Source organism: Oncorhynchus nerka, linkage group LG2 (assembly GCF_034236695.1).
Source record: "Oncorhynchus nerka isolate Pitt River linkage group LG2, Oner_Uvic_2.0, whole genome shotgun sequence".
NCBI lineage: Eukaryota > Metazoa > Chordata > Actinopteri > Salmoniformes > Salmonidae > Oncorhynchus > Oncorhynchus nerka.
In genome coordinates this window covers 75,402,696-75,429,389 of record NC_088397.1, presented here as the reverse complement: position 1 = coordinate 75,429,389, position 26,694 = coordinate 75,402,696, and the positions used below count along the sequence as shown (strand labels likewise).

Here is a 26,694-nt window from a genome sequence, read left to right as displayed (position 1 = left end):
TGTGTCGTCACATTCGTGAAACTAGATAGCTATAAACAAAGATGGTGGATTGTTAAAAATAATAACACTACCTGAAAGATAAGTAACATCTTTCATTTGTGGTACTACTCGCACAGCAAACAAAATGTCAAAATTGGAATTGTTGAATATATTTCTTACGAAGAGATTAACCGCGGCTGCCGAGGAGATATTTGGAGCTGTGAAGGGTACGATAGTTGAGTACCAGACAGAAATCGTTCGCTCTAAGGAGGAGAACAATCGTCTCCGAAAGCTGCTGGATATCGCTGTTCAGCGCGTTCTACTTCAAACAGGTAACTAGCTAAGTAACGCTAGGATATGAACCTAGTTCTATTTCTCAAAACGAGGGAATTGTTTTGTTTGTTGCCAGACTCCACAAAAGAATCTACAAAATACCGAATTGTTCTATTGGACTAACGTTAGACTAGACTGAGAATATGAAAAGCCGACCACAGGGCTGCTAACTTTGAAGAAAGCTTGGAGTGAGATTTTGCCTAGACGGGGCCTGTGAAATGTTACTGTTTTAAAGCGAATTTCCTGTAATTCTATGTATTTCGACATGGTTTAGGCCTATGACCAGGGTATATATAAAATACAATAAAAACAGGTCAACTGTATTCAGAATTTTGTAAACAATAAATGAACACTCAAAATTCTACGACGTTGTTACTTTTAGGTTTTTGGGTGATGGAATTAAAAGTATACAATTTTATTTTTTAGGTTGGTTTGACACTTTATTTTTTTTAAATTTCAGTAATGAAATTAGATGAGGAAACAGGCCAATGGGAGAAAGTGGAAAGGTCAGTGAGAATGCTCTGCACAGGAAATACTAATATTAATGGTTGATGGCAGTGGGTAACCAAATCATAGATTGCAGTTTTGTCGTAGACTGCTTTCAAGGTAAGGACACAAACATTTAGTATTTGGTCATTTTGGTGAACTCTTTAAAATAGTGCTTTCAAGGTAAGGACACAAACATTTAGTATTTGGTCATTTTGGTGAACTCTTTAAAATAGTGCTTTCAAGGTAAGGACACAAACATTTAGTATTTGGTCATTTTGGTGAACTCTTTAAAATAGTGCTGGATGAAAATCCTGCTTGCTCTCCTTGATCTATGTTTCCCAAGTGCTGCATGTCCTTAATTTGTCAATCATCCAACCTTTAAAAAAAGTCTAATGAATATCAATATTCAGGTGGTTTATGTCTACTAGTTGAAGATCATTGTCATTCTCTTACTCTACATAGACAAAATATTTGTTAATGAATTGTCAGTCTCCCTCTATCGCTGCCTTGCATGTGCACAATACTAAAATGTGAAATTATATTTGAGGCCCAGAGCATTTTAATATCCAATACTTATTTGTAGGACTTATTCAAAACTGTCAATGAATGGCTGCAAAAATATATAGTCTTATATTCATTTTCAAAGACACAAGTAGGCATATCAGATTTCAAATCTGCCATTACACTGGCAAAAATGGGAAGAAGTGAAGCAATAAAATACTGTAAATGTGGGTATCTTTCTGACATGCACACTAATTCCACTTTTATTTCAGCCCATTGTTAAGAATGAGAATTGTTCAACTGATCAGACTAAATAAAGTTAATTAATAATCAAATCTGCTCTAGGCAAGACATAAATCTGCCCCTACACCTTAACCAAAATGTTTTTATATCTATTGTCTCCCCTCTAGAATCAAACTTACGCTTTTGAATTCACAATCTGTTTGACCATATGATTTTCATAGTGACAAATCAGGTCCCCTTACCTAAACATACTGTAGGTCTGTCTGCTACCTTTTCATTGTCAGATGCCTAAATGCCAATCACCAAAACAATGGTACTAATGCAAGTGTGGATTAATTCGACATTAGTACATGCTGTCAAATTGCTGCATTCTGCAATAGGGATGGGAGTAAAAGCAACCTAAATTTGTTGACAACATTGTATCTACAAATGCACTACCGTGCTGCTCATTTTACAATTTTATAAACTCAGCAGAGAACGTTCTCTCTCTCCATTCAATTCCACTCTAATCTTGAGGGGCGTTTGGTAAAAAAATACACATTTTCAAGAATCACATCTGATCTATCCATATACGATTTTAAAAAAAGTTTACCCCCTTTTCTCCCAAATTTCAATCTTGTCTCATCACTGCTACTCTACAACGTGGAGCCCTCCCGGCCAAACCCTCCCCTAATCCGGACGACGCTGGGCCAATTGTAAGCCGCCCTATGTGATTCCTGATCACAGCCAGTTGTGATACAGCCTGGGATCGTGCCTTAGATGCTCTCCCCCGCCCTCCATTTGGCAAATCTGATCATAATTCTATCCTTCTGATTCCTTCTTACAAGCAAAAGCTAAAGGAAGAAGTACCTGTGACTCGATCCATATGGAAGTGGTCAGATGACGGCGGACTGTTTTGCAGCACAGACTGGAATATGTTCCGGGATTCCTCCAATGGAATTGAGGAGTATACCACCTCAGTCATCGGCTTCATCAATAAGTGCATCAGTGACCATAAGTAAATATCCCAACCAGAAGCCATGGATTACAGGCAACCTCCACATCGAGCAAAAGGCTAGAGCTGCCGTGTTCAAGGAGCGGGACACTAATCTGAAATCCCGCTATGCCCTCAGACGAACCATCAAACAAACAAAGCGTCAATAAAGGATTACGATTGAATCGTTCTACACCGGCTCTGACACTGTTCGGATGTGGCCGGGCTTGAAAACTATTACCGGCAACAAAGGGAAGCCCAGACGCGAGCTGCTCAGTGATGCAAGCCTACCGGATGAGCTAAATGCCTTTTATGCTCGCTTCGAGGCAAGCAACACTGAAGCATGCACGAGAGCCTGAATGACTGTGTGATAACGCTCTCGGTAGCCGATGTGAGCAAGACCTTTTTTAAACAGATCAACATTCATAAAGCCTTGGGGCCAGATGGATTACCAGGATGTGTACTCCAAGCATGCACGGACTCCAAGCATGCACAGACCAACTGGCAAGTGTATTCACTGACGTTTTCAACCTCTCCCTGACTGATTCTGTAATACCTACATGTTTCAAGCAGACCACCATAGTCCCTGTGCCCAAGGAAGCGAAGTTAACCTGCCTAAATAATTACCGCCCTTTAGCACTTACGTTGGTAGCCATGACGTGCTTTGAAAGGCTGGTCATGGCTCACATCAACAGCATCATCCCAGATACCCTAGTCCCACTCCAATTCACATTATGCCCCAACAGATCCACAGATGACACAATCGCATTCCTCACTGCCTTTTCCCACCTGGACAAAAGGAACACCTATATGAGAATGCTGTTCATTGACTACAGCTCAGCGTTCAACACCATAGTGCCCATGAAGCTCATCACTAAGCTAAGGACCCTGGGACTAAACACCTCACTCTGCAACTGGATCCTGGACTTCCTGACAGGCTGCTCCCAGGTGGTAAGGGTAGGCAACAACACATCTGCCACGCTGATCCTCAACACTGGGGTACCTCAGGGGTGTGTACTTAGACACCACAGGGTTAGGCCTGATCACCAACACCGCACACTGACTTGATACCGGTACCTGCTGTATATAGCCTCATTATGTTATTTTATTTGGTAAATATTTTCTTAACTCTTCTTCACCTGCACTGTTGGTTAAGGGCTTGTAAGTAAACATTTCACAGTATGTCTAGACTTGTTGTATTTGGCGCATATGACAAATAGTTTGATAAAACATTTTTAGACTGCTGAGCCACTCGGGAGGCCATATATCTTTTTCAGAGCCAATCTGATTGGTCAAAAGATCAATTAGTGAAAAAAGACCAGTATTGGGCTGACTGTCTAAATGCAGCATAATAGGCTGACCACACCACTCGCTCGTGTCGCAAAATAAATGTAGAAATCCATGTTATTCAATTGTTGCACCCACACTGCTCGCGCGTGCCAACAAGTGTCTGTGTTGCCAAGGGCTGAAATAGAAGTCATTCCTATTTCTGACGCAATCGCGCTGCAAGTCCTGCCTCTCCCATCTCCTCATTGGTTTATAGAAGCAGGTACCCACGTGCCATCTCATTGCTTATACCCACGTGGGTGATTGAAAGACTAAATATTTTGTCGGTTGTCGTGGTAATACTATGAATGTGTAGATGCCAATCACCAAAAAAGTTCAAAGATGAAAGAGCCAGGGAGGAGAGATGACTAGAGACTATTCGGTTGGCCGTTTTATGTGTAGAGTAGAGGACCTCGTGCATTTCAGGTAAAATAACAACTCAAAAGTTTATATCCCAGGACAAATTAGCTAGCAACAGCAAGCTAGCTAAATAGGACAAATTGGCTAGCAAGTGCAGGCTAACTAGCTGAATTGCCATACATGTTTAATGCTTTTTGACCTGTCCCCAAATGAATGTCATTGGTTCAGAGTTTGTTTTGGTATTTTAACCTTTGTCGTGATCATGTTTGGTGTAGGGGGACAAAATAAATGAGTGCACGATGGCGCACGCGCCCAGCCGGTTTGGGTTCCGTGTAAGTGCATTGTTTTTGGCCAAATCATCCACTGTTCTACACCTCCAATAAAATCACTCAATACTGCCACACGCAGGTCGGCTGATCCAGCAGCAGGAAAGGTAATTGATTTTTATCACCTACAACAGTTTGAACGTCATATCAATTTGTTGTTTCACCCATATATTACACGGAATGCAATTATATTTTATGTAAGTAGACAACAGGGTATGTTTTTACAGGGATTCTATATTTCTAGATAGACTGAGTGATTTTACTGGCGGTGCAGAAGAGGTAGATTTGGCACATGGTCAAAAACAATTCTTAGATTCTTTCCAGACAGGCCATTTTTTTCAGTTGCATTTAACTTTTTATTTAGAACTTTTTTGGAAGTACATACTGGACGTAAAGGCAGTAATGACAATGGTTGCTCTGCCACACTTGTTTTCGGTAAGTACCGAACGTATTTTGACATTTTAGGCTTGCAAAGCTGGTGAATGGCAAGTTGAATGGCTGCTTCCTGGGCTTAAAGGAGAATCTCCATATTCAACGTCTCCTGTAAACCCAGATTCTGGTTCACATGCAGGCTACACATGTCATACATGTACTGTGGTACTAAGATAGAATTGCCTTCAGCTGACTTTCTTCCTTTCCTTTCCCTCTAGACCACCATGCTATCCATCTCACTGAAGATGCATCTTCCCCTGAGCAGCAGCACTGTGAGCAGGAGTGGAGCCCCGGTCTGGGCCAGGAGGACCCAGAGCCCACACTGATTAAAGAGGAACAGGAGCTCAGGACCAGCCAGGAGGAAGACCAGCGTCACGGTCTGGAGTCTGATACCAAAGGAGAGTCTACATTAACTCCTCCCTTTGTTAGAAGTAACTGTGATCAGGACCCAGCTCAGCCTTCACATCTTCCACATACCCAAACTGTGGACATCAGAGAAGGAGACTCTTTAGCCAGAACCATATCTTCTAAGCAGATCAAAATAGAAAATGAAGAAGGCTACAACACATCAGAACCAACCAGTGACTTACAGACCATCTTCAATGTAAATTCAGACTGTCTTGCAGCTTCGAGTGAAAACGGTGCCCAACCCAATATCAACAATAGAATTCAGAGAGAAGGACTCTCAGGATATAAGGCCCCACAGGGAACAAGCAGTGCATATGAAAGAGAAAGTATAGGTCTACACATAGATGTTAGAGGCCAGAACACCTCAAAGCTGCCTCCACAGAGATCTCCCTATCAACCCCAGGGCATACAGAGAGTGTATCGTTGCAGAGAGTGTGGGAAATGCTTCAGTTTCTCCTGTCAGTTAGAGGTCCACATGCGATGGCACACCAAGGAAAGACCATTCAGCTGCTCTGTGTGCAGAAAAGGCTTCACAACCATCAGCATGTTGAGGAGGCACCACCGCATTCACACTGGAGAGAAGCCCTTCCGCTGTCACATCTGTGGGAAATGTTTCAACCAGTCGGCTCACCTCAACACTCACTTTAAAATTCACCCAGGGGAGAGACCACATGGCTGGAAAATGGCTCGGTCAAAACGTTAACAGCAGAGACATTTACGCTCTCTCTTGAAATTAAGTTCTGAGCACAGGAGAGTGACATGTAAATCTGGGCAGTTTAATTATTGTCCAGGATTTAAAACACTAGAAGAATCAGTGATTGATGTTTGAACAATGCATTACAATACAGTGGGGAATGGGAATAACTTTGAGTAATGAAAATGTTACTGTTTTTCACTGATCCATGTGATTGTGTTGCTGCATGCGTCATCATCTGAAGCCATGTTCAGTGCCAGCATGAGGATATGAATACTGCTAGTAGCTACATATATGTCGACTGATGTTGTTCTTTTGTAATTACACTACACATTTTACAGGAAGCAGAGGATGTCACCTGTTTTAGTAGATGCAGATCAATCAATTAATTTGATCCTCATCTATTTCCCCTTAGGACTTGGACATGACTGCTGGGCTGTATGACTATCCTATTAGGGCCTTGACAGTTATCCCTGATGAAATTACTGTGTCAAAATGTAGTGTTCTGTACTGAATGTTAACTGTTTTGTAATAAATAATTGGTCAAATGTTTTTTTTAAGGTCAGGATTACTTTATCTTCTACCATTCAGGCTGCAGTGTGTGTGAGTGAGGGGGGGGGTACCGTGTGTGTGTGTGTGTGGGGGGGGGTGGGGGTTGGTAAGACCGTGTGTGTGTGTGGGGTGGGTAGCGCTGTGTGTGTGTGTGACTACCAATTTCAACCTAAAGCAGTGCCTCTGAGATACAGTATGTATGTTTAGATATCAGCATCTTTCAATCTAGTTTAAACTGACACATTTCCCCCACGCAAATCATGATTCCTCCAGTTTGTAAAACAAGCTCATATATACCTTCTAAGTGATCCCATCTGATTGAAGTCTGCTGCCTTCATGGCACGGATGTGGTTTCTCCTCTATGTGAATCTTCATATGCACGGTCAGGGCTTCACTCAGCGGAGACCTTGTGATATTCTTCACAGTGATGCAGTTTCAACCCTCTGACTCATACGTGTGGTCAGGGAAGCTCTTTCCACAAATATGGCAACGATGCAGCGTCTCCTTCGTGTGTGTCCTCATGCATCTGCAAGCTTCCTTTTCGACTGAAATGTTTACCACAATCTTGACACTGAAATGGTTTCTTCCCAGTATGAATGACTTGGTGTTTTTACATTAATGATGTTTAAATTGTTTTCCACACAGGACACCGGCATGAGCCCTCACAATTTGCACTTTCAGGTTAGCCTTATGACGGGTACAAGTGTTAGTCACACATTCAGTTATATAAAATGGGCACAAACTGCCTGCCTGTACAGCATGGAGAGCTCACCCATTCATTGAAGGCTGCATGTTCTGTGAGGTTAAACAAGACCTCTTCTCTGAACTTTGACATTGCACTATCGGCAACTTTTTTTCTCCAAATAGTTTTTTCCTCTATTGTATGCTTGCTTTCTTTCTGGTTTTGTTTGACCTCTATAAATATTTAGGGAATTTCTCCCCTTTTGCTTTGTTGCAATTTCGTTCAACCCTCCGTAGCTGTTTTAACTGGAGTTTTCTTTTGCATCGTTTCTGCAATCTGCACTTTTCTTTGCTTTGTCATGTGTTGACTGAGGACTACTCTGGTTGAAGGTCCCGCTTTGGTCCAGAAGAGCATTTGTTTCCCTCCACTGTTCCCGTTTTGTGCCCTGGCTGTTTCAGACATCAATTCCATTGGAGGTCGATCCTTCTTCCCTTGAGCCCTTCTTTGATAACTAAAAGCAAAACAATAACTGATACCAGATGTAAATCACTCTACACTGACCATACAATTAATAACTAAATAAGTTGAAATGTACAATGAAATTCAGAAAATGCTACCATACTCTTCTCTTGGCAAGGTATTCCGCCTTTGCTAGAGGATCAGAATTGACCTGTGACCTGTGTCGTGCAACCCTCTCCTTGATGGATGAAGGCATCTTTTCTTTTTTTTAAAGGCTGAAAACATTTTTTCTTATTAACTGTATGGACAAGTGTCAATACTTGCAGTTTTCTTATGAAACACACCAATATCCCATTATAGTTGTTAAAATTCAATCGTGGGCAGTTGCCCAATATATTTTCACCCTTTGATATGCAAAAACTGTACAAATGTATCATTCTTTGTGATACAGTTATACAGTGCCAAACAGAAGAGAACATGTAGAAATGTGTTGTAATAAGATTGTATTTATTGTTTTTTTTCATATAAATATTATCCTTGGACACAAAAATAGGAGATCATGTCAATTACCCTCATTCATCAATCAATACATTAGATTAAGTCAACTAACAGTAGTGACATGAGGGGAATGTCCTGCATTGTTAAACTGTTCCTTCAGATATTCAGACTGACTCCTGTTTCCCTCACAGAGCACGTCCACCCTTGAGTCTGGTCTTCATATGCTCTGTTTGATGGAAGCCTTCATGCCAAACACAGCAACAAAGTTTGTTTTACCATGTGTGTATCATATGTATGTAAATATCCCTTCCTAGGGAAAGATTTGCTGCACACATTGCAGCTAAAAAACTTCTCCCCTGTGTGAACTAGCTGGTGGATGTTTAGTCTACTCTGAGATATGAAGCTGCGGTCACACAGTGAGCATGTACACTTCCCTCCATGTATTTGGAGAATGAAACTAACACTTTAATATCAGCTCCATACGCCAACATTTTGTATTTGGGATCAAATGTTCCGTATGAGGCGACAGTACAGAATGTCACCTTTTATATTTGAGGGAATTGTCATGTTTTGTGATTTTAAAAATGAAAGCACTTAAATGTATCAAGTTCCCCAATTTGAATAATTATTTCACTTCTATTAGTCAAAAGTTATTTTGTCCCATATTCCTTGCACTCAATGACTACATCAAACATGACTACAAACTTGTTGGATGCATTTGCAATTAGTTTTGGTTGTGTTTCAGATGATATTTTGCCCAATAGGAACTAAATGGTGAATAATGTATTGTCATTTTGGAATCCCTTTTATTGTAGGAAGAGAAGATGGTAATGGTGAGAGGTTAGCATGTTTTGTTGTAGCCTCTTCATCATTCATTCAGGATTATTTTAGAAGTGTGCAGAAACATTTGATCTACTTAGAAAATTACTCCAGTTATAATGAACCATTCACTTCCTATTTGGCAAAACAACCCAAGAAATGCATCCGACAAACATGTTTGTGTGCTCGGAATATGCACCAGAACTTTTTACTACTTCAAACACGAAGTGAATTTGTCCAAATACTTATGACTTCTTCAAATGGGGGCACTAGATGCATAATGCTTTTAATTCTAAACGGTAAAACCAATCTGTATGAAAATACCCTCAAATAAAAGGTGACATTACGTACCGTAGCCTCATATAAAACCTTTGATTCCCAATCCAAAATGTGGGAGCCAATTTTAAAATGTTAGCTTTACTGTCCAAATACATATGGAGGGAGTGTATATGTATCCCCTGTGTGTAATTTCATATGATCCTTCAAAAGATGAGGACATTTGATACAAACTTGGGAGTGGAATGGCTTCTCTTCTGGGTGTAACTATCTTAAATGCTCTGCCAAGTGTCCCTTCCTGGTAAAGCACGTGCCACAACCATGGTAATGAAAATATTTATCTCCTGTATGTATTTGTATGTCTTTGACAGTATTCCTCTGTAGGGAAACATTTACTGCACACATGGCAGTTAAACAGTTTCTCCCCAGCGATCTTTTGTCAGACTGCTTTCTCAGAGTTGATGTACTACTATCGACACGTTCACTGTTTTCATTCTGAGCTGGAGAACAGTCTGCATTTACTGAAGAGAGGGGCTGTAATTCACCGTTTGGTTCTGAAACTCCACAGCCCTCTCCATGTTCTGTTTGGATCTCTTCTGTTGTTTTAGTGGGTAGAAAGTCATTATCCGTCGTTTGGGTTTGGTGAATACGTGAAGGCTGGGGTGGGTCCTGATCCCAATCACTTTTCACAAAGGGAGAAGTTAATATGAATCTTTGGTATCAGACTCCAGCCTCTGAATCTGCTCTTCCTCATGACCAATCCCAAACTACTGTTCCTCTTTAATCTGTGTGGGCTCTGGGTCATCCTGCCACAGACCTGGGATCCACTCCTGGTCACAGTGCTGCTGCTCAGGGGGAACTCCTGCTTCTGGGACAGTGAGTTACTAGCTGCTGGGGATCTGTAGAGATGAAAAAATAAATATCTGGAAATATATTATGATATAGCTATAGTTAATCAAAATCTGAAACGTCTTTATGATACGTGGAGGTAAAAAGTTATGGAAACATCACTATACGCTACAGACCTGCTTTATATCACTATCAGGCTGTGTGATGACATTTAACGTTAGTAACGTTAGCCTTTGTAGACGTTCGATCTTTCTTTGATCGGGAGATGTCTTACTCGTACTCCGATATCGTTCTAACCACGGCCCTAAATATTTCAAAGGCTGCTGCTGTTAATTGCTCGGTAAGAGACACATTCAACAGATGTAGTTTAGACATTATGATAGTGTACAAAAACATTTACAGAGAAATGCTGTCCTACGGTACATGGAAGTAAACAGTGTATGCTTCCTTACCCCTCTTTGTTCATTGTTCGCTATTGGTATACCGCCACCTGTTGGGCTGGAGTGAGATAAAGCCATAAACAAACCAACCACAGATTTTGGATGGATGCAGCGCTGAGTAATTCTAAATGTAATATGACTAAACCTTATTCTTTAATATTTACATATTTTTAACAGCCCTTACGTTTGTAGACATCCATTCATTGACAGCAAAATTATCGTAATTAACCCACACAAAAGGGGGCGGTATTGCAATCTCTGCTACTCTTGTGACGTTCATACGTTTTCTTTTCACAGTCTATGGTTCACACACACAACATACTACTAATCCACGTGAGTTAAACAATAGGAACTGATACACGTTCATTCTACAAAATGTCCAAACTACATCTGCTGAATGTGTTTCTTACCGAGCGATTAACAGCGGCGGCTGTTGAGATATTTGTGGTCGTGGAAAAAACGGTATCAGAGTACCAGGAAGAAATCTCCCGTTCAAAGGAGGAGATCGATCGTCTACGGATGCTGCTGGATGTCGTTACTCAACCAAAGATACATTTGCATAAAGCAGGTTGGTAGCGACTATCACAACAATCAATCAAGCAGATTATGTAAGCAGGCAAACCACATTGCCCATAAACAACCAATACACAATTGTGTCTTTAAAATAATGTCAGGATCGATTGTAATATAATGATTGATTGATTGACTTTCCTTTTAGATCCCCAGCATCTAATACTCCCTGTCCCTGAAGAGGGGGAGCAGCAGCACTTTGAGCAGGAGTGGTGGTGCACCAGTCTGGGGCAGGAGGACCCAGAGCCCAAACAGATTAAAGAGGAACAGGAGGAGTTTGGGACAGGTCAGGAGGAAGAGCAGCTTCAGGGTCTGGAGTCTGATATCAAAGAGTTCATAAACAATCCTTCCTTTGTGAAAAGTGACTGTGATCAGGACCCACCTCAGCCCTCACATCTTTACCAAACCCCAACGGTGGAGAACAGAGAGAGGGATCGTATGAGGACACACACTGGAGAGAAACCATATCAGTGTAGTGAATGTGGCAAATGCTTCAGCCAGAAGATATACCTGGAAGAACATATGGTGACTCACAAAAGAGAGAAACCACATCAATGTGAAGACTGTGGTAAATTGTTTAGCCTCAAGCATAACTTAACAGTCCATATGAGGATACACACGGGAGAGAAACCATATCAATGCAAAGAATGTGGCAAATGCTTTGGTTACACCAAATCCCTGGCAAAGCATATGAGGAGTCATACAGGAGAGAGACCATATCAGTGTTGTTATTGTGGCAAATGCTTCACTCAGAAGTTTAGCCTGAAAGAACATATTAGTATTCACACAGGTGAGAAACCATATAAGTGTCCCATGTGTGTAAAATGCTTCAGGGCAGCACGATTTCTAAAACAGCACCAACAGATTCACAGAGAACAACCATATTGCTGACTTTTTTGGGTTTAATGTTTCGCTTGTAAGAAATGAGGATGAACACAGAGTGAGAAACATGACATTGCTGCTTAGGGCAAAATCTTTCTCTCACTTGTGCAGTAAGACCTTTCGATTCTGAGCATGGCACAAAAGTGGATAGTATGTTTTGTAGAACTAGTATTTTTAGTTGACACAGTAAGCTTTTTAAGTTTGTCCCAACATATGAGTCCCCCATTTGGATTACACCTTAAAGTCATAGCAAACTAGTACATTGGTGTTCTCTAAATACATAAAGGATGTCTACATTTTAATGGGAAAGTGCTTCACATTTGTGGACGTGCTACCTTATACCTGTAGTGGCAGGACAAACAAACCCATCAGGTCAATGATCTTGGTTTAATATACAGTGCCTTTGGAAAGTATTCAGACCCCTTGACTTTTTGCACATTTTGTTACGTCACAGCCTTATTCTAAAATTGATGAAGTAAATAAAAATCCGTAGCAATCTACACACAATACCCCATAATGATAAAGCGAGAACACGTTTAAAAAAAATAAATTAGCAAATGAAAAAAAGAAGGAAAAAATACATATTTTACGTAAGTATTCAGAGCCTTTGCTATGAGACTCAAAATTGAGATCAGTTACATCCTGTTTACATTGATCATCCTTTAGATGTTTCTACAACTTGATTGGAGTCCACCTGTGTTAAATTCAATTGATTGGACATGATTTGGAAAAGCACACACCTGTCTATATAAGGTCCCACAGTTGACAATTCATGTCAGAGCAAATACCAAGCCATGAGGTCAAAGGAATTGTCCATAGAGCTCCCAAACAGGATTGTGTCGAAGGAACTGATCTGGGGAAGGGTACCAAAAAATTCTGTACCATTTAAGGTCCCCAAGAACACAGTGGCCTCCATAATTCTTAAATGGAAGAAGTTTGGAACCACCAAGACTCATCCTAGAGCTGTCCGCCCGGCCAAACTGAGCACTCAGGGGACAAGGGTCTTGTTCAGGGAGGTGACCAAGAACCCGATGGTCACTCTGACAGAGATCCAGAGTTCCTCTGTGGAGATAGGAGAACCTTCCAGAAGGACAACCATCTCTGCAGAATTCTATCAATCAAGCCTTTATGGTGGAGTGACCAGACGGAAGCCACTCTTCAGTAAAAGGCACATGACAGCCTGCTTGGAGTTTGACAAAAGTCACCTAAATATTCTCAGACCAAGCTTGTTTTTGCTTTGTCATTATGGGGTATTTTGTGTAGATTGATGAGGATAAAAAATTGTAAACACATTTTTAGAATAAGGCTTTAGCCTAACAAAACGTGGAAAGAGTTAATAGGTCTGAATACTTTCCAAAGGCATTTTATATTGTGAATGTATTGAGGAACAAACATGCACAACATTGTAGAAGCCCAAAATAGTGTGCATAACAGAAACATACATTTTTAAGCATATGCAGTTGCCATCTCATTTTGTTTTGAATTATACACAACGCGTATTAGTGACTATCTTCTAGCTGTACTGAAAGCAGCACATATTTGGTTCCTTGTTCAAATGTTGGAGTGTCACCTCACCAGCTCTAGTTTCATGACCTCTTATATCTGTGTAGTGGGTTTGACACCACTGCATGGTGTTCTTTCTCATAAACCTGACATGGCCCCAGTCCATGTAATGCCATTATATGTTGTTGTGAGCATCTTAGAGTGGATTGGTATATCATGCTTCTTGTAAATAAAGCTTTTTATTATTAATCATGTTATTTAATTTCAAGCTGTTATAGAAGGCTATTTTATTTCTCAAATAAATACAGGTTCTCAACCTTTATTTATTATTATAAATACTATCAGGTATGGTATTTCACATTACTGCATAACTTTTACTGTGTGTTGGATTGGCATATCCCAAAAGCATTCCTTATCCCAGATACTTCAACTGGTGACTATCGCGGAGAATAAATATGTTTCTGCATAAATCGGATTTATTGACAGTACAAACAATCGGGTTAGAGTGCTCCTTGTTCTTTATTCAGTTGAAGTATCCTGAGGTATGGAATGTTTTGGGGATTTTCAAGTCCCTCAGTCGAGCACCGGATCCTCCCTTTTTCGTTTCAATTGGGCTGAAGCGTGTTTGGGTATTTACCTTTTTTATTTAGAGCGGCATCTGTTTGGGACCAACACTATCCAGGAGATGGCGGTGTTTTGCGTGTACTTCTCGCATTAAGTCATGTCACAATATTATATCATATCAGTTAGAAAACAATGTAAACAAAATCATTGATTGAGTTAATAAAGCAGCATACTCGACACCTCTGGTATTATTGTTGTTTTGAGTAAGGCAGCTTCAGAATGCATCTTTTTCAGCCTCGCTCTCTACGTTTACTGCGTTCTGTGGCGAAGGGACAGCCAGAGTTTGTAAATTCACTCTTAATAACTGATTCAGTTACGAAGGTTCAACACCCGTTGAATATGGCCGGTGTCAGTAAGTGTTGGCAAAAAAAGCTGAATTAAATTGTTGCCAGCAGCACAGTTAGTCACCAACGCTCTGGATAACATGAAAACAGCCTAACCAGCTCTGCTAGGGCGAGGCAAATGGTCAGAGTGAGCTGTTCTCTCATTTGTCTGGAAGTAGCTCGCTAGTTAGTCAACATTTAGCCAGTAAGCTTGGGTGCTTGACTGCCATTGTAAGGTCCGAACGCTCAGAACAACCCTACTCCTTTGCCAGTGTGCGCTCCGAGAGCTTAATGAGGGCAAGGTGCCTGTCAAATTATAATCAACTACGTTTAAGGATGACAGCCCAGGTACCAGCAATTGCACACTGACAGTGCCTATGGAAAGTATTCAGACCCCTGGACTTTTTCCACATTTTGTTACGTTATAGCTGTATTATAAAATTGATCAAATATTTTTTTTATTCTCAGCAGTCGGACATGAGGTGACCGAGAACCCGATGGTCACTCTGACAGAGCTCTAGAGTACCTCTGGACAACCGTCTCCGCATCACTCCACCAATCAGGCCTTTATGGTAGAGTGGCCAGACGGAAGCCACTCCTCAGTAAAAGGTACATGACAGCCCGCTTGGAATTTGCCAAAAGGCACCTAAAGACTCAGACCATGAGAAACAAGATTCTCTGGTCTGATAAAATCAAGATTGAACTCTTTGGCCTGAATGCCAAGCGTCACATCTGGAGGAAACCTGGCACCATCCCTACGGTGAAGCATGGTGGGGGCAGCATCATGCTGTGGGGATGTTTTTCAGTGGCAGGGACTGTGAGACTAGTCAAGAACAAGGGAAAGGTGAACGGAGCAAAGTACAGAGATCCTTGATGAAAACCTGTTCCAGAGCACTCAGGACCAACAGAGCTATGACCATAAGCACACAGCCAAGACAACGCAGGAATGGCTTCGGGACAAGTCTCTAAATGTCCTTGAGTGTCCCAGCCAGAGCCCGGACTTGAACTCGATCAAACATGTCTGGAGAGACCTGAAAATAGCTGTGCAGCGACACTCCCCATCCAACCTGACAGAGCCATCCAGGCCCAGAGCTTCTGCAGAGAAGAATGGGAGAAACTCCACAAATACAGGTGTGCCAAGCTTGTAGCGTCATACCCAAGAAGACCCGAGGCTGTAATCGCTGCCAACGGTGCTTCAACAAAGTACTGAGTAAAGGGTATGAATGAATACTTATGTAAATGTGATATTTCAGTTTTTTTATTTTTTTTATAAATTAGCAAAAATGTTTAAAAAACTGTTTTTGCTTCATCATTATGCGGTATTGTGTGGGGATTGATGAAAAAACAAACAATTTAATACATTTTAGAATAAGGTTGAACCTAACAAAATGTGGAAAAAGTCAAGGGGTCTGAATACTTTCCGAAGGCACTGTATATGTAATTTGTAGTGAAATTCGACAGTTTGGTCAAATTCACACTGGTTAATAACACTATCACAGAAACATTATCTATGGAACTTAGACAACCATCTGAGACTGACATATGTCTCTTTTAATACATACATTAGCATCAATACACACATTAATAAATATTCCTTTCAGGTAAACTTATCCCATCAAATAAATTATATGTGGTAACAAAAATGTAACATATCATCTGTACTGCAACATTTACACATTTTCATGTGTTATCTGTCTGTGTGAGTTGTGTGTGAGTTGTGCTTGAGTTCTTCCAGCCAGTCCAGTAGAGAGTCCAGCTCTCCTATAGCCTTTACTGCTGCCTGGTAGATCTCCAGCTACAGGATGGAGAGACGAGGATGGAGACATAAGCAAGAGAGAATGGAGAGATGAGGGGTGGTAGAATGGAGAGGTGAGGGGGAGAGGAGGAATAAATGAGGGGAGAGGATGGATAGATGAGGGTGAGAAAGGAGGGGGAGAGGAGGGAAAGATGAGGGTGAGAGGATGGAGAAAAGGCGGAGAGAGGTTAATATTGGCATGAATCTTATTGATTCATCTCCTCTCTCTCACTCTCTTCTCTTGGACTGTCTAAGCCTCTTACACCATACACTCGCCAAACAGTATTTTCTCTATTTCGCTATCTATCTCCCTATATATGTATATTTATATGTCAGTGTGTGTAGTTACCTTGTCAAACTGGGCCTGTAGGGAGTCCATTTTTCTCCTGGTATCTTCTCCACAGTGGCAGTGCTGGAGGACATAAAGAGATGTCATTAGATAACGATAGTAGTAGCTTTTGTTTATGTGTGAGTTTTTAGGTGTAAAATGTGTGCTGTTGTGTGTTAATATGTGTGTGTGTGTGTGTGCATGCCTGTGTGTGTGTGTGTCTTCTTACACATTGCCTCAGGTTCTTGTTGATTGTGAGGAAACTATTAGCGAGAGCGCTGGTTGAGCGTCGGTGCAGTGGCTGAGACATGCCGTGGCTAACAAACACTCTCTCCACATAAAAACGTAGCAAAAGACGCAGGAAACAGCAGTACTCCCCCTCCTGAAAGGGAGGACACACTACATGTTACATTTACTGCAGCACATTGTTAAAGAAATGTTCCAAATTATATCATGCTGCCAGGTTATGAGGGTTTACTGTATTTTTTTGTACAGATACATATATGTGCTTTTTTGCACCAGGGAAAGGTCTCCCGTAATGGACAACACTAGACTGAGCGCCTTTCAAAGAACATTGATATTCAGGTTAAGGTAGTGAGAACAATTTACCTGTATGTTCTTCATCACGTCTCCCCTCAGCAGTCTCACTCCCATCTGACTGTCTGCTGCTATCTGCACACATTTAACCCACAACAACACAGTCAATAAAAAATTCTATTCACTCTAATAAAATATGTATATGTAAAACAGACAGTGTGACAGAGAGTGAGGAGAGGTAGAGACTGAGAGCCTCAGGGTAGGTTTCTTGTTCTAATACAGGATCATGGAAATGACTGTGTTTGTGTGTGTGTTTGTGTGCTCACCACAGAGCTCCGTATCTCTGTGTAGTGCTTGCGTAGTTCGTGAGTGTGTACGGTGACAGAGCAGGTTCCCAGGTGTATGCCATGTCCCAAGCCACACCCACTGAGACACGCTAACAGGAAGAGGAGCCTGGGAATGGTGGGGCTTAACAGCAGCTTCATCTCCATGTCAACCTGGAGACAGACAGAGCATCACTTAGAAAGTAAACTCACACACCTTACGTACTGGTAACACATAGCCTAGAGGTTAGAGCGTAGGGCCAGTTACCGAAATGGTTGCCGGTTTGATTACCTGAGCCGACAAGGTAAAAAATCTGTTGTTGTACTCTTGAGCAAGGCACTTAACCCTAATTTGCTCCAGGGGTGCCGTACTACTATGGCTGTGACTGTACAAAACAACACTTTTCAGGTTTATGTGACAATAAAAACATTTTTACTGACAGGTGTATGGAGAAAAAAGTATACTTGATGAAAGGAAAAGTCCAACTTTTAGATAAAAGTTACTGACATAACAACATACACATTGATGTTAAGTCTTCTCAGTCTAAGTTAGCTAGAGTTATTAACTTATTGTTTCGAGTTATTGCGACAGTAACGCTGCTTCAAGCCTCCAGAAATGACTCGGTAGTTACATTTTTATAGTTTGTGACATATCCATGTTTATAGCGTATTGTCAGTTCAGTGCAGCATCCAGTAATCAATTTAAAAAGTCTTCCCCGCATCCAAGTCAAAATCTCCCCCGGCCTCTACGCCATGCCCCCCCTCCCGGACCACATGCCCCCAACAAATCCTTAGGTGTGTGGCAGGTGTTCCAACTCACCTGTCTGTGTGTCTGTGTGTGTGTCCTCTATCTCTCTGATGAGCAGCCCTCTGTGTGTGTGTCCTCTATCTCTCTGATGAGCAGTCCTCTGTGTGTGTGTCCTCTATCTATCTGATGAGCAGTCCTCTGTGTGTGTGTCCTCTATCTATCTGATGAGCAGTCCTCTGTGTGTGTGTCCTCTATCTATCTGATGAGCAGTCCTCTGTGTGTGTGTCCTCTATCTCTCTGATGAGCAGTCCTCTGTGTCCATGTTGGCGCTCATGTCTGGCTCTTATAGGGCAGAGAGGGGAATTTCGCCAGATACTCCACAAGGTGTTCACATGCACAGTCACACAGAAACAGGTAAGAGGAAATACAGCAGCCTAGGAAGGAATAACAGCTCATCTCTACATGAGTAATTTTAATGAAGAGGAAGGAAGGAACTGATGACAGTTCTGGGATTTAATATCAAGGCTTGCGTAATATATCCTTGACAGTTAACGATATACAGTGGGGCAAAAAAGTATTTAGTCAGCCACCAATTGTGCAAGTTCTCCCACTTAAAAATATGAGAGAGGCCTGTAATTTTCATCATAGGTACACTTCAACCATGACAGACAAAATCCAGAAAATCACATTGTAGGATTTTTTATGAATTTATTTGCAAATTATGGTGGAAAATAAGTATTTGGTCAATAACAAAAGTTTATCTCAATACTTTGTTATATACCCTTTGTTGGCAATGACAGAGGTCAAACGTTTTCTGTAAGTCTTCACAAGGTTTTCACACACTGTTGCTGGTATTTTGGCCCATTCCTCCATGCAGATCTCCTCTAGAGCAGTGATGTTTTGGGGCTGTTGCTGGGCAACACAGACTTTCAACTCCCTCCAAAGATTTTCTATTGGGGTTGAGATCTGGAGACTGGCTAGGCCACTCCAGGACCTTGAAATGCTTCTTACGAAGCCACTCCTTCGTTGCCCGGGCGGTGTGTTTGGGATCATTGTCATGCTGAAAGACCCAGCCACGTTTCATCTTCAATGCCCTTGCTGATGGAAGGAGGTTTTCACTCAAAATCTTACGATACATGGCCCCATTCATTCTTTCCTTTACACGGATCAGTGGTCATGGTCCCTTTGCAGAAAAACAGCCCCAAAGCATGATGTTTCCACTCCCATGCTTCACAGTAGGTATGGTGTTCTTTGGATGCAACGCAGCATTCCTTGTCCTCCAAACACGACGAGTTGAGTTTTTACCAAAAAGTTATATTTTGGTTTCATCTGACCATATGATTTTCTCCCAATCTTCCTATGGATCATCCAAATGCTCTCTAGCAAACTTCAGACGGGCCTGGACATGTACTGGCTTAAGCAGGGGGACACATCTGGCACTGCCGGATTTGAGTCCCTGGCGGCGTAGTGTGTTACTGATGGTAGGCTTTGTTACTTTGGTCCCAGCTCTCTGCGAGTCATTCACTAGGTCCCCCCGTGTGGTTTTGGGATTTTTGCCTACCGTTCTTGTGATCATTTTGACCCCACGGGGTGAGATCTTGCGTGGAGCCCCAGATCGAGGGAGATTATCAGTAGTCTTGTATGTCTTCCATTTCCTAATAATTGCTCCCACAGTTGATTTCTTCAAACCAAGCTGCTTACCTATTGCAGATTCAGTCTTCCCAGCCTGGTGCAGGTCTACAATTTTGTTTCTGGTGTCCTTTGACAGCTCTTTGGTCTTGGCCATAGTGGAGTTTGGAGTGTGACTGTTTGAGGTTGTGGACAGGTGTCTTTTATACTGATAACAAGTTCAAACAGGTGCCATTAATACAGGTAACGAGTGGAGGACAGAGGAGCCTCTTAAAGAAGAAGTTACAGGTATGTGAGAGCCAGAAATCTTGCTTGTTTGTAGGTGACCAAATACTTATTTTCCACCATAATTTGCTAATAAATTCATAAAAAATCCTACAATGTGATTTTCTGGATTTTGTCTGTCATGGTTGAAGTGTACCTATGATGAAAATTACAGACCTCTCTCATCTTTTTAAGTGGGAGAACTTGCACAATTGGTGGCTGACTAAATACTTTTTTGCCCCACTGTATATGGACAGCCTGTATATGGACAGCCTGTAGCCTAGCGGTTAGAGCATTGGGCCAGTAACCAAAACGTCTCTAGTTTGAATCCCTGAGCCAACAAGGTGAACAATCTCTCTATGTGACCTTGAGCAAGGCACTTAGCCCTAATTGCTCCAGGTTCGCCTTTGATAATGGCTGACCCTGGATGTGACTCCACTCTCCAAGGGTGTCTCATGGTGAGTTGGGATATGCAAAAACACACTTTTACATGTGTGAACTAGGACAAATATAAGCACATACATTATTACTATATTGCAGGCCTTAACCACTAACCACTGTACGTTTCTGTCAAAATCATTTCCCTTTGAGAATTCCGTTCCTTGCTCTTCCACCCCAATTTCACCTCTGTTTACAGTAACTTTCCATGGAGAACACAATAATACACTACCACAGTGAGGTGCTTCCCTAACTTTCTTTGACCTTCCAAGAAGGCCAAGGGTCTGGGTGTGAGGCTGGAACTCAGGCTGAGGCTTGAGCTGGGGCTGGGGCTGGGGCTGAGGCTGGGGCTGGGGCTGGGGCTGAGGCTGAGGCTAGGGCTGGTGCTGAGGCTGGGGCTGGGGCTGAGGCTGAGGCTAGGGCTGGTGCTGAGGCTGAGGTTGGGGCTGAGGCTGGGACTGAGGCTGGGGCTGGGGCTGAGCTGGTGCTGAGGCTGGGGCTGGGGCTGAGGCTGAGGCTGAGGCTGGGGCTGGGGCTGAGGCTGAGGCTGAGGCTGAGGCTGAGGCTGGGGCTGGGACTGAGGCTGGGGCTGGGGCTGGGGCTGATGCTGGGGCTGGGGCTGGGGCTGGGGCTGGGGCTAGAAAGCTCTGGCTCCATCTCTGCTGTATTTTCAGAACATTTCCCAGCAGCATCTCTTTCCTCCGTGAACTGAAAATGTTTTTGTTGAATGATTGTCATCTCGTCATCTTGTGACATAAATATGTACGGAATCTCCATCCACCCCCAGCAGAGCTCTCTGTATGATGTCACACCTTTCTGCCTGAAGCTCTCGACGTGTTCTCCCACCAGACAGGTGCTTATGGGAATCCATCAGCTGCTCAGCTATGTGGGATGAGAAGAAGCATATAGGAAGCAGGCTGCAGGTCCAGGAAATCAAAGCACACAGTGGAACCAGAATATACTGCATTAACAGAAAAAAGTACTTCCTCTCTAACCTCTCTAAGAAGTGACTCAGCACTCTAGGAAATGTAGGGCAGAACATTGTGTAATACCTACACTACCATTCCAAAGTTTGGGGTCACTTAGAAATGTCCTTGTTTTGAAAGAAAAGCATATTTTTGTCCATTAAAATAACATCAAATTGATCATTAATACAGTGTAGACATTGTTAATGTTGTAAATGACTATTGTAGCTGGAAACGGCTGATTTTTTAAATGGAATATCTACATGGGCGTACAGAGGCCCATTATCAGCAACCATCACTCCTGTCTTCCAATGGCTTTTTCTTTGAAACTCTGCCTAGAAGGCCAGCATCCCGGAATCGCCTCTTCACTGTTGACTGGTGTTTTGCGGGTACTATTTAATGAAGCTGCCAGTTGAGGACTTGTGAGGCGCCTGTTTCTCAAACTAGACACTTTAATGTACTTGTCCTCTTGCTCAGTTGTGCATCGGGGCCTCCCACTCTTTCTATTCTGGTTAGAGCCAGTTTGCACTGTTCTGTGAAGGGTGTAGTACACAGCATTGTACGAGATCTTCAGTTTCTTGGCAATTTCTCGCATGGAATAGCCTTCATTTCTCAGAACAAGAATAGACTGACAAGTTTCAGAAGTAAGTACTTTGTTTCTGGCAATTTGGAGCCTGTAATCAAACCCACAAATGTTGATGCTCCAGATCCTCAACTAGTCTAAAGAACGCCAGTTCTATTGCTTCTTTAATCAGGACAACAGATTTCAGCTGTGATAACATAATTGCAAAAGGGTTTTCTAATGATCAATTAGCCTTTTAAAATGATCAACTTGGATTAGCTAACACAATGTGCCATTGCAACACAGGAGTGATGGTTGCTGATAATGGGCCTCTGTACGCCTATGTAGATATTCCATAAAGAATCTTCGGTTTCCAGCTACAATAGTCATTTCCAACATTAACAATGTTTACACTGTATTTCTGATCAATTTGATGTTATTATAATGGACAAAAAAATGTGCTTTTCTTTCAAAAACAAGGACATTTCTAAGTGACCCCAAACTTTTGAAAGGTAGTGTACATAAGCTTGTCAAAACCCACAACACGTACCACACAAGGCAAAACATTCCATGACACCATAAACTACTTATCAACAGTATGTTTATGTTATATAACATTTCCTGAAATAGACCATGTTAAATTGTAATTGTAATTGTGCACGCATTGATGTCAGACATGCACCTACCTCAATGCTCTGTTGCTGAATGATGAATGCAGGAGCAGATTTCAGGAGCAGGACAAGACATCCTCATTTTGACTGACTACTGACATAAGGGCATGTTTTGTCACTCTTATGTGGGTGTCATAACCAACCATAAAGTAATGCAATATATGTCACAACAGGTGTAAATATATGTGTCATGACAATGTTAAGACCATATCATGACAGTTTATGACAAGTCATATCAGCTGTTACGACATCGTATGACATGGTTATGACTGTGTCATAACGCGTTATGATGCTGGGTGTCAAGTAAAGTGTTACCAAAATGAATGTGAAACTTTCTTCAATTAGTCAGCACCTCACTTTGAGGGTGTGCTGTTTTTTCTTCTTTCCTTTTTCATTGATGTAATACATGTTCTAACCATAAGAGGTCAGCATTACTGTGTTTATGGGAGTGAGTTTCAGTTCCCTTGAATATAAGCTGTTAGGCCCCTCAGGGTATTGTAGCCCATTGCAGCTGGGTGAGATTGAACATTTATGATTAGAACTCTCTAGGCCAGTTTTGCAGAACCCAGATGAATTAAGACTACTCCTGGACTCTAATGCACTTTGGTTCTACTTTATTTGACAGTGTCACTGTGACATGAACATGAAGGTTTACGACGCTTTCATTCATTTACTCCATTGAAAGTGCTTTTTAGTCCAGGAATAGGTTTACCGTAATGTGTCCCTAAAAGAGTCTTCCTCACTAAACCACTTCCTGGCAGCAGACTCTGATCTCATAGTTCAAGACACAAATAAGGTTGGGCTGTTGGGCTGACGGTATTTAAGCCCTAAGGCCAAGCTTTACAGGATTCCTGGAGTGAACGAGACGCTTACAGTTACTGTTGTAAAACGTGTTATTTCCAGGACTCATGCTGGATTAGCTGGTATGTTTTGGCATTTTATAGAAGTATATATAACTTGGCAAAAGATCATAGCTATGGCACAACAAGAGAGAAGAAAGAAAGCATCTACGTCAACTGTCGAGTAACAAAGGATGATCAGTTTATTTTCGCTGGCGTGTCATGAGGAAAGAGGTTAGACCTTAGTCTTGAGGGACGTCATCTCATTCACTCAGTACGTGGATAGGTGTGAGTTTATGTTTATCTGAATAGGTGTGGGTGGAGGTTTACATCTGGAAATGATCTGTTTCTCCTTTCCTTGTGCTGTAGTTTCACCTTTTAGATGACTCATCACAAGGATCCAGGTAAGCAGGGATGGCCAAGACAGCTTGTGGAGAAGCGGTCATTTTCTGCAGTCATTTTACATTACATTTACATTTAAGTCATTTAGCAGACGCTCTTTTCAGCACAATGAACGGTGCGATATGAATGTGAAATATTTCTACATATGAGACACATGTGCATCCTCAGCAAGGACTCATTCTTCCTTCCTTTATTTTTCAGATGTAGACTGAACTTCTCATGACTGCATACATGTGTTCTTCTCTTTTTGGGACCAATCATTTTAGTTTTTGTTGTAATTTTAGGAGGGAGGGGGGTAATAGTTCATATTCACCTGTGAGCTTCTACTCAAAAATAAAAAACATAGAAAAATGTTTTACATACATACAAAGTATTGATCATTATGATAAAAAATAATAATAGATGTAGTATGTAATGGGAAAAAACCCCAAAAAGAAGTGAGACTCCAGCCCCAACTCCCATCTCATTCCCACAATCCCATGTCCTCCATCCATTTTGCCTGTGCTTAGCTCCATTCCTTTTATTTTTAGCCGGAAAAACTCCCCTTAACAATTAGTCCTTAACAATTACAGTGCCTTCGGAAAGTATTCAGACCTCTTGACTTTTTACACATTTTGTTTGGTTACAGACTTATTCTAAAATCTATTAAATACAAAAAAAATCTACATACAATACCCCATAATGAGAAAGCAAAAACGTTTTTTTGAAATTTTTGCTAATTTATAAACAAAAAACAATGGAAATATCACATTTACATAAGTATTAAGACCCTTTACTCGGCACATTATTGAAGAACCTTTGGCAGAGATTAAAGCCTCGAGTCTTCTTGAGTATGACGCTAAATCTTTGCACACCTGTATTTGGGGAGTTTCTCCCATTCTTCTCTGCTGATTCTCCCAAGCTCTGTCAGGTTGGATGGGGAGCGTCGCTGCACAGCTATTTTCAGGTCCCTCTAGAGATGTTAAATTGGGTTCAAGTCCGGGATCTGGCTTGGCCACTGTAGGACATTCAGAGACTTGTCCCGAAGCCACTCCTGCGTTGTCTTGGCTGTGTGCTTAGGGTCGTTGTCCTGTTGGAAGGTGAACCTTCGCCCCAGTCTGAGGTCCTGAGTGCTCTGGAGCAGGTTTTCATCAAGGATCTCTCAGTACTTTGCTCCGTTCACCTTTCCCTCGATCCTGACTAGTCTCCCAGTCCCTGCCGCTGAAAAACATTCAGAAGCATGATGCTGCCACCACCATGCTTCACCATAAGTATGGTGCCAGGTTTCCTCCAGATGTGACACTTGGCATTCAGGCCAAAGAGTTCAATCTTGGTTTCATCTGACCAGAGAATCTTGTTTCTCATGGTTTGAGAGTCCTTTAGGTGACTTTTGGCAAACTCCAAGCGGGCTGTCATGTGCCTTTTACTGAGGAGTGGCTTCTGTCTGGCTCCTCTACCACAAATGCCTGATTTGTGGAGTGCTGCAGAGATGATTGTCCTTCTGGAAGGTTCTCCCATCTCCACAGAGAATATCTGGAGCTCTGTTAGAGTGACCATCAGGTTCTTGGTCACCACCCTGACCAAGGATCTTCTACCCGAATGATCAGTTTGGCCGGGCAGCCAGCTGTAGGAACAGCCTTGGTGCTTCCAAACTTCTTCCATTTAAGAATGCGTTTGAATATATTTACGTTCATGCACTTCTAAAAAATAAAAGGTTTACTTTGTCCCAGAAGCATTTAACTGCAGGGCACTACCACATCATTTAGGGGACACTGAACAGCCTGGAGATGGGTCCAATTTCATTGTAAAATGTTTCCTCCTTGTTAAATAGACTGTGAACAAATTTAAAATGTATAACTTGACAGCTCGGATTACGGGATGCCAAGGTCCTTATGGAGCAGGTGTGTTTCTTGGAGCGTTGCTATAGTATATCAATACAGTTGTAACATTTGATAGGACAATTTAGGCCTTTCAAATTCCAAGACAGAATACCTAGTGTTGTCATTGTTTCTCAGAAATGAATGTTATATTAATGATATAATTGTTATCTTTAGTGTTGATAAGCCCATAGATGAGTAGCAAAAAGCACCACCCACAGGGACATTCATCAATTGGTCGTTCCTCACCCAGAAAACCCTTCCAAAACATATTTTTCTAAAAGACAACAAACGGACTCATTCTCCTGTGTGTGTGCGTGTAGGCACATACATGTGTGTGTCTGTTTATATATTCTGTACATACAGTATGGTTCGACAGACAGACAGGCGGATAAGGAGATAATAATTCACTTCACATGGCAAATTGTCTGTCTCTAACATGCAGCACAACATGCTCTCTCCCTGCCTCTCTCCCTGCCTCTCTCCCTCTCCCCGGCTCTCTCGCTGGCTCTCTCCCTGGCTCTCTCGCTGGCTCTCTCCCTGGCTCTCTCGCTGGCTCTCTCCCTGGCTCTCTCCCCGGCTCTCTCGCTGGCTCTCTCCCTGGCTTTCTCCCTGCCTCTCTCCCTGGCTCTCTCCCCGGCTCTCTCGCTGGCTCTCTCCCTGGCTCTCTCGCTGGCTCTCTCGCTGGCTCTCTCCCTGGCTCTCTCCCTGGCTCTCTCGCTGGCTCTCGCTGGCTTTCTCGCTGGCTCTCTCCCCGGCTCTCTCGCTGGCTCTCTCCCCGGCTCTCTCGCTGGCT

General features: G+C 42.1%; 3 protein-coding genes and 1 long non-coding RNA gene across 4 annotated transcripts; 2 read left to right on the top strand and 2 right to left on the bottom strand.

Annotated features, from left to right (window-relative positions):
• LOC115142533 (gastrula zinc finger protein XlCGF48.2-like) lies at window positions 1-6,616 on the top strand. Its single transcript, XM_029682062.2, has 2 exons — window positions 1-311; window positions 5,181-6,616. The coding sequence occupies exons 1-2, from the start codon at window positions 125-127 to the stop codon at window positions 6,071-6,073; spliced, it is 1,080 nt and encodes a 359-aa protein (XP_029537922.1). The 5' UTR covers window positions 1-124; the 3' UTR covers window positions 6,074-6,616.
• A 1,631-nt stretch (window positions 6,617-8,247) lies between these two features.
• Window positions 8,248-10,645, bottom strand: LOC115142551 (uncharacterized). The gene is made up of 2 exons (XR_003865518.2): window positions 10,376-10,645; window positions 8,248-10,249 (listed from the first exon to the last, which is right to left on the bottom strand). It is a non-coding gene; the product is annotated as an uncharacterized LOC115142551 (long non-coding RNA).
• A 271-nt stretch (window positions 10,646-10,916) lies between these two features.
• Window positions 10,917-13,843, top strand: LOC115142542 (zinc finger protein 572-like). The gene is made up of 2 exons (XM_029682084.2): window positions 10,917-11,207; window positions 11,358-13,843. The coding sequence occupies exons 1-2, from the start codon at window positions 11,015-11,017 to the stop codon at window positions 12,098-12,100; spliced, it is 936 nt and encodes a 311-aa protein (XP_029537944.1). The 5' UTR covers window positions 10,917-11,014; the 3' UTR covers window positions 12,101-13,843.
• Window positions 13,844-16,071: 2,228 nt separating this feature from the next.
• il19l (interleukin 19 like) lies at window positions 16,072-17,699 on the bottom strand. The gene is made up of 5 exons (XM_029688023.2): window positions 17,528-17,699; window positions 17,274-17,336; window positions 16,894-17,046; window positions 16,686-16,748; window positions 16,072-16,336 (listed from the first exon to the last, which is right to left on the bottom strand). The coding sequence occupies exons 1-5, from the start codon at window positions 17,690-17,692 to the stop codon at window positions 16,229-16,231; spliced, it is 552 nt and encodes a 183-aa protein (XP_029543883.2). The 5' UTR covers window positions 17,693-17,699; the 3' UTR covers window positions 16,072-16,228.
• Between the last annotated feature and the right edge of the window lie 8,995 nt (window positions 17,700-26,694).

Bases quoted from the DNA above. Each gene is read 5' to 3' on its own strand.
- LOC115142533 (XM_029682062.2), top strand. From the start codon at position 125: ATGTCAAAATTGGAATTGTTGAATATATTTCTTACGAAGAGATTAACC. The intron at 312-5,180 runs GTAACTAGCTAA...CTTTCCCTCTAG, and splicing joins GCGCGTTCTACTTCAAACAG to ACCACCATGCTATCCATCTC.
- LOC115142542 (XM_029682084.2), top strand. From the start codon at position 11,015: ATGTCCAAACTACATCTGCTGAATGTGTTTCTTACCGAGCGATTAACA. The intron at 11,208-11,357 runs GTTGGTAGCGAC...CTTTCCTTTTAG, and splicing joins GATACATTTGCATAAAGCAG to ATCCCCAGCATCTAATACTC.
- il19l (XM_029688023.2), bottom strand. From the start codon at position 17,692: ATGGAGATGAAGCTGCTGTTAAGCCCCACCATTCCCAGGCTCCTCTTC. The intron at 17,047-17,273 runs GTAAATTGTTCT...CCTCCCTTTCAG, and splicing joins ACGTGATGAAGAACATACAG to GAGGGGGAGTACTGCTGTTT. The intron at 16,749-16,893 runs GTAAGAAGACAC...TATGTCCTCCAG, and splicing joins ACAAGAACCTGAGGCAATGT to CACTGCCACTGTGGAGAAGA.